Source organism: Pelecanus crispus, chromosome 3 (genome assembly GCF_030463565.1).
Source record: "Pelecanus crispus isolate bPelCri1 chromosome 3, bPelCri1.pri, whole genome shotgun sequence".
NCBI lineage: Eukaryota > Metazoa > Chordata > Aves > Pelecaniformes > Pelecanidae > Pelecanus > Pelecanus crispus.
Genome location: NC_134645.1, coordinates 103,531,516 through 103,550,815, shown reverse-complemented (window position 1 = coordinate 103,550,815; position 19,300 = coordinate 103,531,516). Strand labels below are relative to the sequence as shown.

The 19,300-nt window shown below is 37.4% G+C and overlaps 1 protein-coding gene across 2 annotated transcripts in view; it reads right to left on the bottom strand.

Annotated features, from left to right (window-relative positions):
* Nucleotides 1-759: 759 nt before the first annotated feature.
* Nucleotides 760-19,300, bottom strand: part of KHDRBS2 (KH RNA binding domain containing, signal transduction associated 2) — a 466,021-nt gene continuing 447,480 nt past the window's right edge. For both annotated transcript variants that reach the window (XM_075707793.1, XM_075707794.1), the window contains 2 exons: nt 17,402-17,460; nt 760-857 (listed from right to left, as the gene is read on the bottom strand). In XM_075707793.1, coding sequence (XP_075563908.1) covers nt 760-857; nt 17,402-17,460 — 157 coding nt within the window. The remainder of the gene's footprint in view (nt 858-17,401; nt 17,461-19,300) is intronic.

The window sequence follows — 19,300 nt, the reverse complement described above, 5'->3', positions numbered from 1 at the left end:
AAATAAAGCAGGCATTTAAAGCTAGAAAACAAGTAATTCCAAATTTAGTTTGTTACAAAAGGTTTCAGCTTTATTGACAAATTATGGCAAACATATTTGACAAAATTATGGTTTCCTATTTAGAGAAGCTTACACATGGAACTTTATGTGATTTTTTTTAACAAATACAGGTTAAAACACTGAACAAATTCAGTTAGCTACATACATACAGTAGCTGCTTGTTTTCAACCCCATTAAAACAGCATTTAAAATTAAATTTACAAACTTAATATCGAACATCTTAATCTAAACTAACATATATTAAAAAAGACAGGTTAAAACATCTTATCTACAGCTTGATTATTGTCTGGTTCAAAAAAAAAAAAAGGAAAAAAAAATCATATTACAGTCTTTCAGCAACCCTAAACAAAAACTCAGCCTTAGCTAGTATGTAGAGAGACTCAAGATCTGTAACAGTGTCATGCTTTTTAAGTTACACACAGCAATGAATACAACCAACAGAACATCATCTTTGAATGGTTTATAGACAATGCTTGCCAAAGGTTTTTTGTCTCTGTTTTTTTAAGTCCGTGTTATAAAATAATACTAATGCCAATGTCACTCCAACGTTATAGGAAATACAAGCAGTACATAGGATAATAATGAGCAGTAATCCCTAGGATAGAAAAGAAATGGACTATTACTTGTCTTGTTGCTGTTTATGTGGAGACCACAGGCTATTAATTGTCTTTGAGATGAGGTCACAGATGAGGAGGACCTTCAATATCTACCATAGGGGTGTTCCCTGTAACCCCCTCTGGCTGACCTTGGAGGTGGTGCCTTTAGGCTGGAACGGGTTGTGGCCCATTCTTCTTGTGCTAAAAACAGAAGAGAAAAACATGTTTTGTAAATACCTAAACTTGAAAGAACAAAGTGATGCCACTGCTAATGGCTGTCAAAATTTTCGAGGATTCTGACTGAGAGCTTTAGGAAAATGAGGATGGTGTTATGATCCATTTCTTTATCCTCCCACAAAAACTTAAGGAAAAACTAACCTTCTACTTCTCTACACAGGCAACCTGTCTACCTCAGGATGAAAAAAACCTTAGTCCTTCACGTTCAGCAGGGAAGTTAAAGCACCAATGTGAATAACATTTAATGCAGTTGGTATGTTAATAAGATAAGGAGTTGAATCATAATAGAAACATATTTGATTTTTTTGCTTCCATCTGAGACCAAAAGAAAGAAAATAATGGAACAAAAATAGTGTGTAGAAATGAAGCTACTACATTAAGCAAAAGAGTTTTGCCAAATAGTTTTTACTTTGCATTATCTTTAGAGTACTTTTTCAAATTTGTGTCAATGAAATATGCTCAGGAAGAATAAGTTAAAAACTGTAAGGCTAGTTCAGTTTTTACAAAGCTTCTACAAATATTTTTCTTTTTTTCCCCCACAGACAAGGTATTTCTGGAAGTTAAGCCTTCCAAAGGAGCAAACAGGAAGCTACCTACAGTTGTGGTCCAGCTGTTGAACCCCAAACTTGAACTCTCTCCTAAATCAGCTAGTGGATCGTCAAATGATTTCTCGTTTTGTCTTCCACTGACTTCAACTGATCACACACACAATGATTAAAATGGAAATGCAGAAATCATAGTATATCATCTGTCTTATATCACATCATAGTGCAGCATTACCCACCCCTGTTACAATAGTCACAGAATACATCTGACATACACATGTTCATGAGGAAGTTTCAAAATCTCTACCACCCGCCTCCAAAGTTATATGATATTCTGTCTATGTCTTTGTAATGAAATATAGAAGCTATTTAGAAATCAGTGTGGCAAATGTTAGCTATTTTCCATATTGTTTTATTTTATTGGCGACCAGCATGTTTATATTACAGGTATGCATAGGATATTAATTGTAAAATATAAAAGTAAGGGCCAAGCCTCCTGATGCTAGTGAAAAAAAGAACACTTTTTAAGGTGCATAAAAAACAGAGATTGAAAAGACAGGAGTTTAAAAGATTGGAAGGTGACTTGAAGCCAGGGGCAAAGGGAAAGGAAGATTCACATTGATGATGAAACAGTATACTTGCTCTTGCTATCAAAACTAATTGTTTAGTATATTAAAATAGATCCTTTTTCCTAAGTCTAAAGTGGGGCTATTTTATTTCATTTATAAATAGGTAACACAGTAATATGCTGAACTATTCAGTCTTGAACTATTGCTGAAGATTTGAAACATCTGAGGTCCTTGCCCCGTAAATTTAAAAATCCAGTTGTATCCATTTTTTAAGAGGTACATAAACTTTCTGCCTTGATCCATACAAATTTTTTTAAGTGCCTGTTGAAGAAATTAACATTTCAGAATATATTTTCCTTGCTCAGGTCTTGTGAGTTTTTGAGCAATATGGTGACATATAAGCTACACGTATGGAATGGTGTGCTGATGTTACATTTTTGGTTTACTATTTCTAAAACCTTTACAATACAATATATTTTGCTGTCAGTCATACCTCACTTTTAGCCCTAACATGGGAAGTATGTGAGGAAATAAGTTCAAAATCCCATCCTGTTAGCAGAAACTTTGCAAAATTGAAATCTTACTCAACACGGATAGGACCACACACTGTCCACACACATTGGAAATTGAAGTCACAATTTCTTTCTCTGGAAGGTCAGGAAGTCCTCCTGGATAAAGGAGAATGAGGCCTCCTGGCCATGGGAGGGAAGTTGAACTGTCTTTAAATGTTGCATGGGTGGAAAAGTACAAAGATACTGATATTTAGTACGGAGAAGCTCTTGCAGAATAGATGGGGAGCTTCGTAGTTGAAGAAGATACACCATGAATGGAAAGGTGGTAACATTTTGTGTGCCCTCCATTTCAGGGCAAAGCAAAATGGGTTAGTTCAAATCAACACTGAAGGTAAATTAATGTTTCACCTTGCACTGAAACTACAAGAGCACTCATGTCTTTGGTTACAGTTAAGAAGTGGATTCATGAAACACCTTTTCAGTTGAGACACAGTCAGTGACTGCATTAGTGCAAATAGTCTATTTTTTAATGCAAAGTAAACTACATTGACTTGAAACAGTACTCAGGGTCAGACACTATGTTTTAGTTGAGAAGCAGTAACCAAAACCTGAGAGCTTGTGGAATAATTTGAACTCCAGCAAATGCTTTACTCTGGCAGTCACCAAGGGAGACACTGGTAACTGGAGATACTACCAGTGATGAAGCATCAGGTTTTTTCCCCCAAATTATCACAGGGCAGAGCATGATTTATACTACATAGGGATTGCTTGGGGTCGGATTATTTATTAAAGCGAATTTTGAGTGTGAATGGTCAGTCAAGCCTTTAGATCATAGGCCAGATCTAGGCCCATAGCCTCACCAGCAGCGTAGGCACACACAATATCATCGCATGTTGGCATCATTTGAATTGTGAATGGGCCCAAATGCAGGTTGGAGAGGACGCTTATTTCTTTCCTTTTATCTTCTGATGACTTTCGTCCGCTCCTCTGGCTACCGGTGTTACTGGCTCACTAACTTCCTCATCTCAGATACTCCTTCACTAAAATCAACTACACTTCCCAAAACCAAGGGCTGAATTTCCCCCTTCAATCACATCGGAGCCATAAAAGAGAGTTTAAAGTTTTGTGATGCAGGTTTCTTTCCAGTTTTGGTTTAAGATAGTCAACCATTAATAATATACTGGCTATTCTTCTAGTATAAATGAAGTATTATATATCTACTGACCTCCTCATTGTCCAAACTTCATTTTAAAAAGGAATAAAAACATTGTTGATGTTAAGAAAGAATTATTCCTTCTGGCCATTCACCTTTGAAGATTAAAAGTTGCCACTGCCTATTTTTTTTTTTAATAACATTTAAAGGCTTTTACGACTTTAAAAATTTTCCCTGAATAAATGAAATTCATCATATATGCACTTTCATTTAGTAGGAAAGAAACACAATAGCCCCGTTAGAAAATCAGAATACCTGTCATTTTTTTACGTCACTAATTGGAGTATCTAATAATGCTACAGATCTACAATTGAAAAAAATGACCTATATTCCAAAGGCTCCAGGAGTGAGCAGAGGAAACAGAAAAAAAGTTTGACTGAATTGAAGAATTTTAGTTAATGAGCTTGTTGGTTTTTAATGGGCATGATTTTATTGCGGGTATCTTGTTTTTCCTAATCACTGCTGACTTTTGTGGCCAGTAAGAAAATAAATAGCTGACTCTAGACTAAAATACTAAATGGTTAAAACAGATATCAAGGATCACTTTTGTAAAAAGATAATGCTCTCTGAAGACAGAAAAATGAAAATATAAAACATAAAAAGCCTGTTAAAATTCTGAAAGCTGTTTCTTCTCTACAACTACGTTTCATTATCTCGTTGCTTTGGGGTGTGAGGGGAAAACTTGGGGAGGGGGAATATCAGCCACAGAGCTAAAATGAGACTCAGGCTAGCATATATTAAGAGTGGACACCTCTGGAGAAAATTTGGTAGCAGCTGATCTTGCTATGGAACAAGAAACATTCCTGTTGTGATTTTTTTGGTGTATTCCTTTTATTTTCTTTTTCTTTGAGCTGCTCAGGATTTTCTCTTGTTGAATATCAAGGGTTTTATTGTCACGTGAGACCAAAGTTTACTGTGGAAAGCTATTGCCTAGAGGGTTGAAGAAGTGGCAGCCAATATGATATAGTCCTAAATCCTCAGGTCTCTCATTCCTACAGGGAATCAGTTTCCATATAGTGAATTTAAAAATCCTGCCTCTGCAGTATGTTTCATTACACCCTTTAAAAATGGCATTTTGCTGTAAATGTGCTGCAGCTTCAATTACCCTTTGCTGAAGTGTCACTGCATTTGCAGAGAGGCCTTGGGGAGAAGTAAGATTTAGATAAAAAAGGAGAAGCTTTATATAAATGAAAATGAGTAAAGTAGCAAAAATACTTACTAAATGTACAACACATAGACAAACAAATTTCTTGTTCCCTTTGAATCCCCTCCCCAACTCAAGACTGAAACATCTTTATATAAAGGTGAAACGTACAGCCTTTCTGGCAGTACTCATATAGTGAAAAATTACTTTATATTGCCCATTGGAAGAGGCTGTTTTTCCTTGACTAACAGTGTTCTTAAAGTAAATTGCTGCTGTGGCTGTACCAGCTTCTGATACAGAACAAGAACAGAAATGTAATTTGTGGTACAAGTCTCTTCTGCTCTTTTTTCTAGTAACATGGTGGACCTATTTGCTTGATTTCAAACTTCAGCAGGGAAGGATGATGGTCACAACTTATTTATATCTATTTGGTAATACCATCATCAAAATATGAGAGGATGGTTGACAGCTAACAGCTCTTGCTGATAGTGCCTGATAGAACGTACTGCATTAACAGGTGAATCCATAGCCAAAACATAGATAAAAATTTTGGGATTACAGCCTTCAACTGGGAAAACACTGGCCTCTACCACTCATACAGCAGTAAAGGATTATATATTTATTGTGGACAAAGCAAGATGAAATGGAGCAACACTATAAAGAGTCTCTGAACAACACGATGCCAATAATTTACAAGACGCAGCCACACCAAAAAAAGAAATCAGATTATTAGTGGTTTTTTCCTACAGGGATTTTTAATGGAGAACAATATATCTGAATGCTAGTAATTAAAGGTTCCTTGATGTGCAAAGTTGCTCACTCATATCTCAGTTCCAGTACTCCAAGGTAACCTTTTTTCTTTCAGCATCAAGGGGGGTTCCTGAGAATGGAAAGCTCTGTCTTCAGGAATAGCCTTAAAAGATTGAAGCCATATAGACTACCTCAGTAGTCACACAGAGATTTGGGTAGCTCATTGGGTAGCAGAAGGGTCAAAAGACTCTTCAGCCTTTTTGATTGCCAGGTTGAGTTTCACTGTGTTTCAGAACATGAGAGAACAGTGAAGTCTAGTCTTTCTCTGAGAGACTGTGTCAAAATGGAAAGGAAAGAGAGCCTGGACATATTTTATCTTAATAAAGTGACGTGTTAATGAAGTGGAAACTGGAAGGGATTTCAGGTGAAGAGCAGGTAAGAGCTGTAGCCTTAGAGAGAGAGAGGTAACTGGGAGAACTGCTAGCGAGTCTGTGAATCAGCGTGCCCAAGAGATGAAGGGATGTCCAGGGCGGTCATAATTTTTTAATGCTGATTCCTTTTCCTCCTTCTGACTCCTGCGCAAAGAAACCCTGTGGAGTCTGACGTCCCTGCTCCCTTGGTGACATCCAGCCTGCCATCCAGTCCTTATGCTCTAGCAAGCCCCTCTCACCCCCTGTCCTTTACACTCCTGACTGTCCCCAGTGCGATCAGGTGTCAAAGACTGTGACTGAAAAGGAATACACACAGGCAGCTTAGTAACTGAGGGCTGAGGGTCCAGTTTTTCCAGGAATTTGGTGTCATTGCCAACTTGCAACTTCTCTCAGATGTTGCCATTCTTAGCTAAGAAGAAATGGTGTATGCTTCATTTTCAGGAACCAAAAGTATAAGTTACGGCAGCGTGATGGAAACATAGGAGAGTTTATAGCTGAGGAATCTGAGTGTACTTGGGCATGAGGATTGCTTTGGGTGCAGTAACAAGTGGCATAAGTAAATTTTTTGGTGGATACTTTGATAAGAAATGTGAAGTCATGGGCACAGCCCTGGATACTTCTTTCAATTTGCTGTATTCTCCCTGTGAATCGACATTGGAAGCTCACCTTTAGGATACGTAAATGAATTGTTATTGTCACAGGCAATCAGCACCCTTGGTTTATGATTGATTGAAATTATATGTTAGTATTTTTGCACTGCTTTTTACAATTCAGATTGACTCTTCATTGCTGTGTTTGTTGAGTTATATAAATAATTCTGGTATCTGTTACAGACATTATTTGATATATTAGCTGAGATGATCTTTAAAGATTATTGGTTGATCAATTGCTAATAGACTCAGTAGCTCTGATCTACTCTTTACATACAAAATTTTAAGTTAGATTTTTTTCTTACTGGAGAGGCAGAATGAAAAAAATATCATGGTATTTTTAACCTGTGAAATTCCTTTGAATGTGGGGTCACTAAATGGTATCATTTATAACAGAGATAGATATGAAATTGTTCCTGTCTTAGTATTTTACCTATGTAGTATTGAAAGCACTGAAAAATTCATAGTGGTCCATCTACCCAAAAATTCTAGACCAAGCAGTGGCTATCATCACGTTCTTAAATGTTTTCTAGTACAAGATGCAAGAAATGCACATATTCAGAGCACTTTTTTTCTACTCGTCAGTCAGCATTCTGCAACTTTGTCATGGAATTTTCCAGCATTGAATAAACCACTTTCACAAATGCAAAGAGGGCAACAATACAAGTAATTAAAATCAATGATAAAATCATTAAGATCATATGAACAGATGCTTTAAAATAAAAAATTACATATTAACAGCATATAATTTGAATATGAATATGTTATTTCCTAATAATTTTACATTTATATTAATTGCTTATTCCCTGTAATAATAAAGACCTGATCACTTCTTCTTCCTGGTAACTTATTTAACATCTGAATATTGCCCACAATTTTGGGGCCCAATCTTATTCATCTCTGGTCAATTATTTTTGGGACAAGTGGCCAGGAAGAGATAAAAAGAGCTATTCTGTTTAGATGGTTAAGATGTAAATAGCAGCCATTAAGATAATGGTTTAATTTGATTTGCCATTTAGCTTTCAGTGCTATTAGAAACACAGAAGTTGCTTTTAATTCAGAATAAAATAGTTTTATTCCCTATGAGGAAAAAAATCTCTACCTTCTTTGCAAGGTCATTATACTGCATACATTTGGAGAGAGCACACCGCACTAGAGATTGAGCGTAAGTGGAATTCAGGAATTGTGATTACTAGCTCTACTCCTTGTTTGCTCAGTGACCTGGGATAATTGTTTAATATTTTGTGGTACGGCTTCCTCACTGGTAGAATGAGACAGGAATACCTACCTCCCTGGGGTTTTCTGAGATGTAATTAATTGCCTGAGCAGCAAGAGAAAAATGCTATAGATGTGCTGAGCAGAAGACCCAATAGAAACCAGACATTTAACTTTAAAATGAGAATACTGAAAATTAGAATGATTTTCTTTGGATAATTCAATTTGTGCTGTCTTTCTAGTAAGCCTCCAATCTTCTCCATCCATGAAAAGATGGGTGGAGACAAAGTACTAAGCAATAGTTGTGTCCTGGTTTTGGCTGGGATAGAGTTAATTTTCTTCCTAGTAGCTGGCATAGTGCTGTGTTTTGGATTTAGGGGGAGAATAATGCTGATAACACACTAATGGTTTAGTTGTTGCTAAGTACTGCTTATGCTAGTCAAGGACTTTTCAGCTTCCCATGCTCTGCCAGGTGCACAGAAGCTGGGAGGGGGCACAGCCAGAATAGTTGATGCAAACTGACCAAAGGGCTATTCCATACCATATGATGGCATGCTCAGTATATAAACTGGGGGGGTTGGCCAGGGGGCAGCGATCGCTGTTTGGGGACTGGCTGGGTGTCAGTTGGCGGGTGGTGAGAGGTTGCATCACTTGGGTTGTTTGGTTTTCCCCTGGGTTCTTGTTCCTCTTCTTCTTGTTTTCCTTTTCACCATTTATCATTATTATTATTGTTGTTGTTGTTATTTCAATTATTAAACTGTTCTTATCTCAACCCATGAGTTTTCTTACTTTTACCCTTCCGATTCTCTCCCCCATCCCACGGGGTGGAGAGGGTGAGTGAGCGTCTGTGCGGTGCTTGGTTGCTGGCTGGGGTTAAACCATGACAAGTTGGAAACTTTACCCTACGCAAGCTAATGACTAAAGTTCAACTAACATTGACAAAGCCAGGATTTCACTGCATGAATCCACACAGAAAAGACAGTTGCACTTTTCTTGTGTCATAATTGGACAAGAATATACAGTATTTTAGACAAAAATTCAAGAACAGGTTTTGTCTTTTTTTTTTTTTTAAGGAAAGCATCCGCTTATTTTTCTCTCTTCTGTTGTTTTTTCGTTTATCTGCAAAGCCTGCAACATAGACAGGATTTTCTGACTTGACTTCTATGCATTTTATAATTTTGTGAGAACAGCTGAAGTGTCTATCTTTCAAATCACAAGTGGTACCTTTCTTATTTGAAATGTGGAATCTTGTCAGAAGACAAAAAATGTTTTCAAAACACAGGCTTAAAACAACTATGCTTACTTATACTGTGCTAAATACCACTTATTTTACTAAACCTACTGCATATGCAATATATATGGCTTAAAAACTAGAAATGCTAGGAAAACCTTGTGGTTTAATAGTCTATTTCCTGAACTTAGCTGTAACTGTTTTAAAAAACAACTGTCCCTATGCTTGACAGTACCTTCTCTTCAGGAGCGCTAACAAATTGGACTGCACGGGTACTCCAAATCTACTTTAGCATTGTGAACTGCCCTGGAATAAACTGGTAGTGGAGAATTGCAGAAATCCTCCAGCTGACCTAGCACTGGAGCAGATGAGGAGCTCATGCACTCCACTCTGCCAGGTCTCCCTGCGGGCTAAGTAATGTCAGCAAGAGGACCTGGAATGACTATTGGAGAAAATAATTTCTTACAAGGCTTCAGCCACTTCTGCAGTGAACATCTGCCTCAGACAGGAAAGGAGCAGCATCAGAGTACACAGGTAACTAGTTTGGGAAACTGCAACACAGGGAGGAGACAGACTATTATCAGTGTTGCTGTGAGGTGAGCGTGAATGTGACATTGTGGAGGGAGTTTTATTTTTCTCTTGTTTTCAGTAAAAATTATTTTTCTATTACTTTATGGTAATACAACATGAAATGTGCAGTGATGTACTGTGTCTGGAATTATATAGATGGTCAACACTACATGCACACCAGTATTACAGGACTTTTGTCTTAGATTCTCCAACTGTATGGTTCCCATGGTGAAAGGCAGTGAAATTACCATTTGAAAACACTACATAGGAAAGTTTTGCCTGATTTACTTACTCGTATTCTGTCATAGAAAATGATTTATAATTCAGGAGCAATAGAGGAAGCACAACAAGTTGCTATAAATTAAAAGCACTCACTTTTTCAGTGTTGTAGCATAATAACTGAAGTACAAAAGTTTTAGGATATACAGTCAGTTAAAAGAATGTGACAAGTTTAAATATGGAACTTTCTAAAGAATTATAGCCTAATTAAAACACTGATTTGACAAAACAGCAATAACTTTAGTATCATCCCCACAGTAGCCGTCATAGCTGAATTCAAAATGTTCTCCTTTTCCTGCAGACTTTCAAAATCATGCTCTTATGAAAATCATAAATCTCTTCTGAGGGAATGAATACTATTTGGGAGACAGCTAAGGTGATTCCTCCAGTCAAAGAATTGATAAAATTTCGCAGAAAATCAAGGAAATGCTTTTGGCAGTTCAGTCTGTCCCACAGAGTAGGAACTGGATCTCTGTTACCCTAGTAAGTATAGGAATGACTGAAATAGAAGATTAAAGGAGGGCAATTTATTTGGTTTGTCTTTTGTCCATATGCAGTAGAAGTCTTCAATGACTCCTGTTTCTGGTGGAAGAAAAATAGAGTGCTGTGCAGGAAGACTTAGGAGCACTTCTGAATTCCCAGGGCTGGATGTACGCTTGCCTCATGCTCAGGGAGAGACCAGATGCCTCTATCACCCCAAAATAAAGGTGGTCATGCAGGCCCATGGCACACTCCGGCATCTTTTGGGACAGAACCACAGCACATGTAGCAAGGTTGTTAGCCTGGACAGCTGGGGAGGCATCAGGACTCAGGTGCTATATCAATATTAGTACACAGTGCATACAAATAGGAATGATCTGCAGAGTGAAACAGCTGATGCTGAGGACCTGATGTTCACACTATATGGCTTCTACAGATTCTTTCCGTTTCAGACTGGCCCTCGTTTGAGCCTCTGAACTGAATTCTCATGAACAGTTGGGAGTGCATCTTCTGGTTTAGTTTCAAACTAAAAGCCATGTACTTTGAGCCCACTCAGTGATGTGAAAAGAAGGGCGATAAATGGAGACAACAGGGAAATCTGCTTCAAAAGAGCACTCCCGGTCCTATGCTAGTCTAGAAGCACCCAGCATGCACTAACCTGCCTGCCAGGTGCTCTGCTGAGGCGCAGCAGAACAACTCCACCACACTGGCACAATCTGTGTCCTCTTGCCTCTGAGATGCCTAGTCAATGCTAAGATACAGCAAGACCTAGAAACCAAATAAAGTTTTCTTTGGTATGTTGCCAGTGATATTTTCTATCAGCTACCAAATGTATACGCTCAGATGATATAAATGAACAACCAGTGCACATTAGTAAGGCTTTCTTAATTAGTGTTGGTACAGATCTTGCCTGTAATCACAAGATATGTGAAGTCAAACTCTGTAATGAGGACAATCAGCCCTATGTCTCTTACATCTGCATATCAGTCACTACCTTATCTGAGCACTTGATTTCCTACATTTGAAGACTTTAATGGGACTAAGCTAGAAAAAAATAGGGTAAGAACCTTAGCACCCTGAACATAACGAATATTAGGACCAATGACCTACAATACCAAAGTTATTATTAAAAATGAGGAAGGAACTTGGACTTGACAGCTGAACAAACTTATCTTCACCTGCAGAGCAATTGCTAAGATGTGCTTTTTCAAAATTTACAAATATTTTTCTGTATATGTTGCAGCATGGTTTCATCTGGCATTGTCACTGCCATAGATTAATCAATACAGGGTTTATTTCACACTACTTGAGTTTCTCTGTGAAATGAGCATGCTTATGTCTGATAATGAAGTATGAGAATTTGTCTCCTAAGGTAATATCTCTTCAATCAACCTATTTATCAGAATTCCTGAAGTTTGAGCCCTTCATACACATTTCATCATTATATTTTTACTTTTACTTGTTCAGCAGAAGCTATCACTGTTATTCTAAAAAAAAACCCCACTAGATAATACACTCTTCAAGACAAACACAACATTAAAAAATAAACAAGATAATAAAAAAGTAGTCGAACATTGCTGTACATTTGTAGTTGTTAGCCCTGTAAGGCCCTGTAAAGAATTTGTTTATAAAGTGCTATCTGTGTAGAGCATTACTTAGTAAACTCATTGTCATCACAACTGCAAGGCTCTCATATCGAGTGATTGGCAGGGAATTATTTGTGAAATAGTTAAATCATTGTGGCAGCATTTTACAACTTAAATGATGTCTTACATTAAAGGGAATTATACCAAACAGTTACACTCTCCAATTTTAATTAAAGATGGAATTATCCTAAACCCAAATACCAGTTGTTTACAAGTGAGCACTTAATGCTAAACTGGAGTAGAATATGCACTACAAAACCTGGTAATTAGAGAAAATGTGCACATTTGAAAATTTTTGGTGAAGACAGAACATATTTGAATAACGCTTCCTTGCCGCAATGGCAGCACATGCAGTAAACAGCCTTGCAAGCTTTTCCTGAAAAGCAGTAGGAATGTGAGTGGAGTTCATTTATGTCTTCCCTGTTTGTGTAGGAGACAAGGTACAGATTAACCTTCCTAACTCGTGCCTAAGGCCTTTGGCAGATGGTGTTACTCTAATTTAATTGTGGTGGTTTAGGTGGTTATAGACTTTAACCCCCTCCTTTCACCCTCTACCTAAGGTTCCTGCTTTTTTGGTAGTTGCAACAGAATTCCACGCATACTGGCCTCTCAGATACTGCAGTTCATGACCCGGCATAAAAACATAAATCACCATCATTTTCAGGTAATACACAAGGCAGTATATGCAGCAGGCTGTGAACTATAGCATCTGACAACAGGCACACTCTTACTTTCCTCCATCCTCACTATAGCAGTTTCAACTTCTGGAAGCAGAGGCAGCAGCCTCTTCAACCTTCTGCATTAGAAGCTGCCAGAGCTCGTCTGCTAGAGTCCCCAGCCTTTGAAATAACTCAGACAGAAACAGTATCTGATAAATAAAACCTTGAGTGCTCCGATCAGTGCAAGGGAGAAAAAGGATTCAGATGAAACAACTGTGAGGCAGGTCAGATATAATTAATATAGCTTATAAGGTATTGGATATGCCTTGCTAGCAAGTCATACTATCTCTGTTATCTTTCTAAAGTGGCCTAACACAGCACAACACTTGTATCGAGAATGATGTTTCCTCTAAAAAAACAGGGAAAAGGAGAAAGAAATGGGAACGTGAACAGTTTACAAAGGGCTTTTCCTTTACACTGGTCCTGTCCAGTGAAGGTGCTTTTTGGACCCGGTCATAACATTACATATGCGCAGGAAAGGTTCTTAGTTACCAAATTTTTAGTTGTACATTTTATCCTAGTTGATTTATAAGACAAATCATTAAATTCATGTTTTCACTAGATACCTACTCAGATGACAACAATGCCAGAAAAGAAACCACAAAATTATTAAATTATAATGAAAGCAATGGATATAAACTTTTTGTTCATAAATTAATCCAGTTTCATTCCTTCTGTTTTAAAACATAAGCATCATCATCAAGTTAAAATGACACTGTCACCTTAGTTTTTACTCCTAGATTTAAATTCATATCTGCAGATATCAAGACCTCCAGTGACATAAGTATCATAAATGTATACTGAGTAGTGATTAGAGGTGAGGATGCTTTACATTTTTGAAAACTGTACAGTACTTTAAGTGACTGGCTTTTTAGTTTTAAAGTGCCTGCTAAAGGTAGTTCTTTATCACTTACATGAGGAAGCCTATAAAGCCTATATCCACAAGAAGATTTTCAGGCATATGTCCCAAATTTACGTTCCTCAGCCCACAACAGTGATCTTCAAAATTCTCTAGTAGTAGCTGCATAACTCTGATCCTATCAAAAATTTGTAGGAATCTGTAATTCCTTAGTAGAGTATTTCCAGGGGCCCAGAGGCTGCTGCAGGGAATGCTTTGAAGTGTCTCTACTTTGATCCTTCTGAGAGACTGGGTGGCAAGCATATCAAATCACAAGAGAGTTAGTGTCTAGCTGCATGAGAGGGTTCTGTGCTAAGAATTTCCATTCATGGAACATCCCTGTCATGGGAAATAGTGGGATTTTACATATATCCCTCTCAGCTGACTTTGCTATTATCTTGGGAGGTTCCTTGGTTGGATTTGGATGGGATCAAATTCTCAGGAACCTTCACATCAGAAATTGAACAAGGAGTCAAGGCAGTTAAATCAAGTTGTGGATTTTACAGTGGTGAATAGCGTGTAAGAGAGTCAAGGCAGTTAAATCAAGTTGTGGATTTTACAGTGGTGAATAGCGTGTAAGAATTCATCTTGCCCAGCCTCAGATAAGTGACTTAGGCCCTTTCTTGTTTAACACTTCCATGTTGAGGTGGGCTCTGCTCTGAAATACCCCTGTGATTTTTGCAACCCCACCATGAACAATCCATAAATGCATAATTCGTAAGAACTTCTGAGGAATCAGTGCCCCCAATCAGACTTCTCCACAAGCTCTTTTAAAAGGCGCATAGAAGAACAGATGAGATAAAAACCACCTGCTACTTCTCGGGAGCCCAGATAGAAAGAAAAGTCATAGCAGGCAGCTCATATAGGAGTACTATGATGCTGTATAATACTTAACAAACTACAGAGAGCTCTATATTATACTTTAACAAAAATTAGGTATGAAGTAGCATTGTTATTTGGTTGAATGTACTTCATGAAAAAGAATAAAACAAAACCTTCTTGGGATTGAGAACTGTCCTCCCTAAAGACAAGTTGGAAGCAAGAGGATACACAGGAGAAAATAATGAAATGCCAAGCTAGTCCATTTTTAATAATTCAGATACTGTTATTGGAAGGGATAAAGGTGAAAAGACAAGTCGTTACACAAAATGTCTAAGAGACAACAACAACAAGACACCAGTTCTATGTTCTTTTACCATTTGTGTGTGGTCTTATTCAGAGTTTGGGGGAATTCTGAATTACAGAAGTATGCCAGAAAGAATTGTCAAGGAGGAATATAGCCTTGTTGTGGAAGGTAAAACAAGATGTGAAACTGAACTGGGGTGAAAGAGACTGTCTTGATTTCTGCAGGATGGTGAAAAATGAAGGGACAGCTGATTTTTTTTTTTTTTTACAGTGGGATGGATTCATAAGACTCACAATAAACTGCAAAGCATCCTGAAAAAGAAGTAGAGAACTGGGAACAGTTCTTTGGGAACAGAGAATCAGGACAAAAAAAGTTTGAGGACAAACTTTTGTCCTCAAAAGTTACATGAGGATGAGAAGGGGTGGCACCAGACTGCTTATTGGTGGGGTGGGAGGCACTGAAATGTCAGATACAGAGAGAACAGCAGTATATGTACCAAAAACTCAGAAAGCGAGGAAGTTAAGCATATATTCTATAGATCCGAATACTCAGATTACATCCTCAGGTAAACGGTGGTGACTTTGGGATGAAGGAAATTCATGCACAGATTTCCAGAGCACAGAATTAGCAAATTTACTTATCTGCTAAAGTTAAGTGAACCAACAGGAGCACAAACACAAACATATAAATGTGTCTGATTTCAGAAAGTAGAAAAATCACAATTTGGAATATTATTCCATTTTTAAGTTTGTTCCAGGTTACTGGTAAAACTATTCCAGACCTTTATATTCAAATGTGCTCAGAAAATAGTTTAAGCAAAAAAGCAAGTCCACAGTTATCAACCATGTAGTTTAGGACGAGTCTAGTAAAGCAAACCTGGGCATTTTGAGTTTGTTTTAGCTGCAGAATGGAACAAAAAAAATGCAGTAGCTTCATGCAGAGCATAAATTTAGTCATGATCCCACTCTTTGAACACTTTGTAAGCTTTAGCTAACTAGTCCATTCAAAACCCCTGCTGGGAAAACAAGTAATATTCTAGTTTTACAAATGAGGGATTGGAAGAAGAGTGACATTACTTTAAATGTCTTGCCCAAACACATGGAGATTCAGCGTGGTGGAGTCTAGTTAAAAGTTAAACAGTGGGTAATTCTTACTGCTGAGCTCAGACTATGTTTTTCTGCATTGCCCAAAACCTTAGCAATGCATTTGGGAGGACAGATAGAGAGGGGATCTGTAGAGGGGAGGAAAGGTCTTTCACTGCGGGTATTAAAAAGGTACGTACAAAAAGGAAACAAAACAAAAGGTAACTGAATCACACACATTCATATAGATAAGTTGTTATTATTATTACTTGTTTAGCACTGAAAATGTGCTTGACTGCACATTGTATTGTCCAAATGTATTGTGAGTACCGACTATACAAAACATTAAGTTATTTCTGATTATGCAATGCAATCATTTTGACAATGTCTCATTAATGTCTCGTGAATTCTGTGCAAATACAAAGGAAACTGCAACTTTGCATTATATTACTACTTTTATTACATTATTACTTTGTGTGAATAAAATTATTTCTTTCAAGCAGCAATCCTTATATAACCCCTTACTGTAAGTTTTACTTGCAGCGTTATTTCCAGCAGCTCTCATTTTCACAATGCTTTGGAAGTCACCATGTAAACTTACCATACTTTATTAGTAGTAGTAAATCAAGCATGCCATCTCTGCTGAATATACTAGGGTCAGTCGTTGAGCTAACAATAGTCAGCTTTGCTCTGTTATTTCAGTGAAAATGTCAGAGTGGAGTCACTGTACCATCTGATGGCACAATGTACTGAAAAAAATACTGATAGGAAAAGACAGACTAGATTCTAACCAGTTACTGAAACACATCACTAATGTCATACAACAGACCTAGGAAATGGGCTGTACACATCGGAGCAACACTTTCTTTTCCTCTCATGCCCTCGGTTCCTGTGAAGTGGAACTATTCCAGCTCGGACACTGACTCGGTGGGGAGGTGCAAAGAGTACAGCGCTCCCTCTACTCGTACTGCCTCGTGTGCCACGACATAGTAGTTGATCTTGGCGCAGTGGGGGTTCCCATGGTGGTACAGCACTCTATCCTTCCACTTTGATTAAGTCCGTATTTCAAAATCTCACAAAACTTGCTGATTGAAGGCTTGCATATGACAGTAGCAGATGCATAGCATTGTTGGCACATCAAGCAGACTGAAACTTAACACTGTGAAATATATTCAGGCACTAATCTGAAACTTCAGTGTTGCTGTTAAACTGATCTGTGACTGTGATTAATTGGCTTTGTAATTTTGATCAAAATTGATCTGTCCAATTTTCTGGTCCTATTCCAATAAGTCAAACCTGACCCTAAAGTTACGCAAATCCATTTTGTTTGGTCTTTGTAAAAGCAGAGAAAGAAAGAAAGAAAAGTATGTGGAAGTAATTTCTGAGTTGTCAGTGACAGATTTTTTCTTGTGATTTTACACTTTTGCTGAAGATAGAATAGACCTTACCGTAGCTGTCATAAGCCTCTTCGCTTGTTCCGTGACCGTAGTCATAATATTCAGGCACACTGTAACAGATTCAGATAGCCATGTCACTGTTATCATAGGTAACCAACTCAAAACAAAAACAGAGCACAGAAAATAAAATGTATTTTAACACTTTTACATGATAACATAGTCCAGCTAGTTTCAGGGATAGTGAGAATTTTAAAAATATGAAGGAAAATGTATCAGTGACAATAACAGCTATTATACAGCACATCACATTTCTTATCTACTGAGCATAAGACAAATTTGGTCCTAAATATGTAAACCTAGGAGAGGTGACAAACAATGTGACAGAAATTCTATTTGCAAAAATAAGGTCTGAAAAAAGACCATCCGCTTTATTATTCACTATTGTTAAACTGCCAAAAGATGCATTAATCTCACTTATCTGTAATTCCAAACGTTTATGCAGTATCAAACTCAGCATAGTTTGTTTTCCCCAAGCTGACTGTATTATATTGTGTGGAACCTGTAAACTACATATCTTTACCAAAACCACTGACAGGTTTTCAGCTTTGCTCCTGAAGAAGAGAGTATGTTTCCACTGCCTGTAGAGAGAAACCTGATTCTCCACAGCCTTCTTCCTTATGCAGCTAATTGGACACCCATGGAAAATTTTATACAGTAATCAATAAATGCATATTGAAAGTAGCAAGGGTCAAGGAGTGGAAAACCAGACTTAGAGTCTCAAACCCAGTTTTTCACTTGTTGCTTTCTGTTAATTAACAAAAATTATGTATGGTCCTATTAACATGTTATCAAAAGATTTCAGATCATAGTTACATCCTGACAATCAGCAATCCCCAGCTATTACCAGGAATCAACACCCAGAAAATTTGACCTCTAAGACATAATGAAATGGAAATGGAATTATTCACGCTTCTGCTTGACTGCTATTATTATTTACAGTTTGCACTGTGGTTTTGATACTTTGTACCAAATTCAAGATCAGACTGCTGCTGTTATCAGGTACCAGGCAGACATAACAAGAATCAGTCTCTGCCCAGAAAAACTTACAAACTCCATGAATTCTACTATATTGTATTTCTTCCATCTGCAGTGAACCAAACAGAAAATGTAATACTTTCCCTGTTGTTAATTTTTTGTTGTTGTCACTTTTGCTTCTCTTTCCTTGGACACCATGTGAGATAGACCCTTGCAAAATGAACAGACACAGGCAATCAGCTCAATATTGCATTATTTATAATACTATTGCTCAGGCAATTTTCCATATTGGATTATCATTTTAAAAATATTAGTTTACACTTGAAAGAGAAGCTTAGTTGACAGTGGAGTATAAGTAAAAATATTTCAAAAATGCAATACAGATAAACAAGTAATCTGTAACAATTGTTTTCTTAAACTAATTTTGACTTCTTTGTTCATAAACTGCCTGTAATGAGATTTTTAACTTCTCAAACTTAATAGCTATCCATAACTATTCTTGGAATAATTTCTGAGAATAATTCATGTGCTGTATCTCACTTGAGAGCACTGATCGTGTTTATCCGATAACTGACAGTCAAGCTGTTTTGATGACTGGCTAGGCACAGCTCTCATAGTCAGTTTTCAGCTACAAATATCTGTGGGGTATTTTTGAACTGAAAATGCAACTATAATTGTGCATTAATTTAGTAATTTAGCCAGAAGTCATTCATGTGAGTGGATAGTACACTGACATCAATAGACAGATGAAATTAATTTGCTAAAGCAGTTGCAGAAAGTGGACATACGAGTGACATGAATGAAAATGAAGTTAATAATTCTAAAGATTTTTCCCAATGCCAACCAAGCTCTATAGGACATAATCTATGCAGAGCATTACCTTCCAGGATAATGGGAGCTATCTAGTTGCTTGAA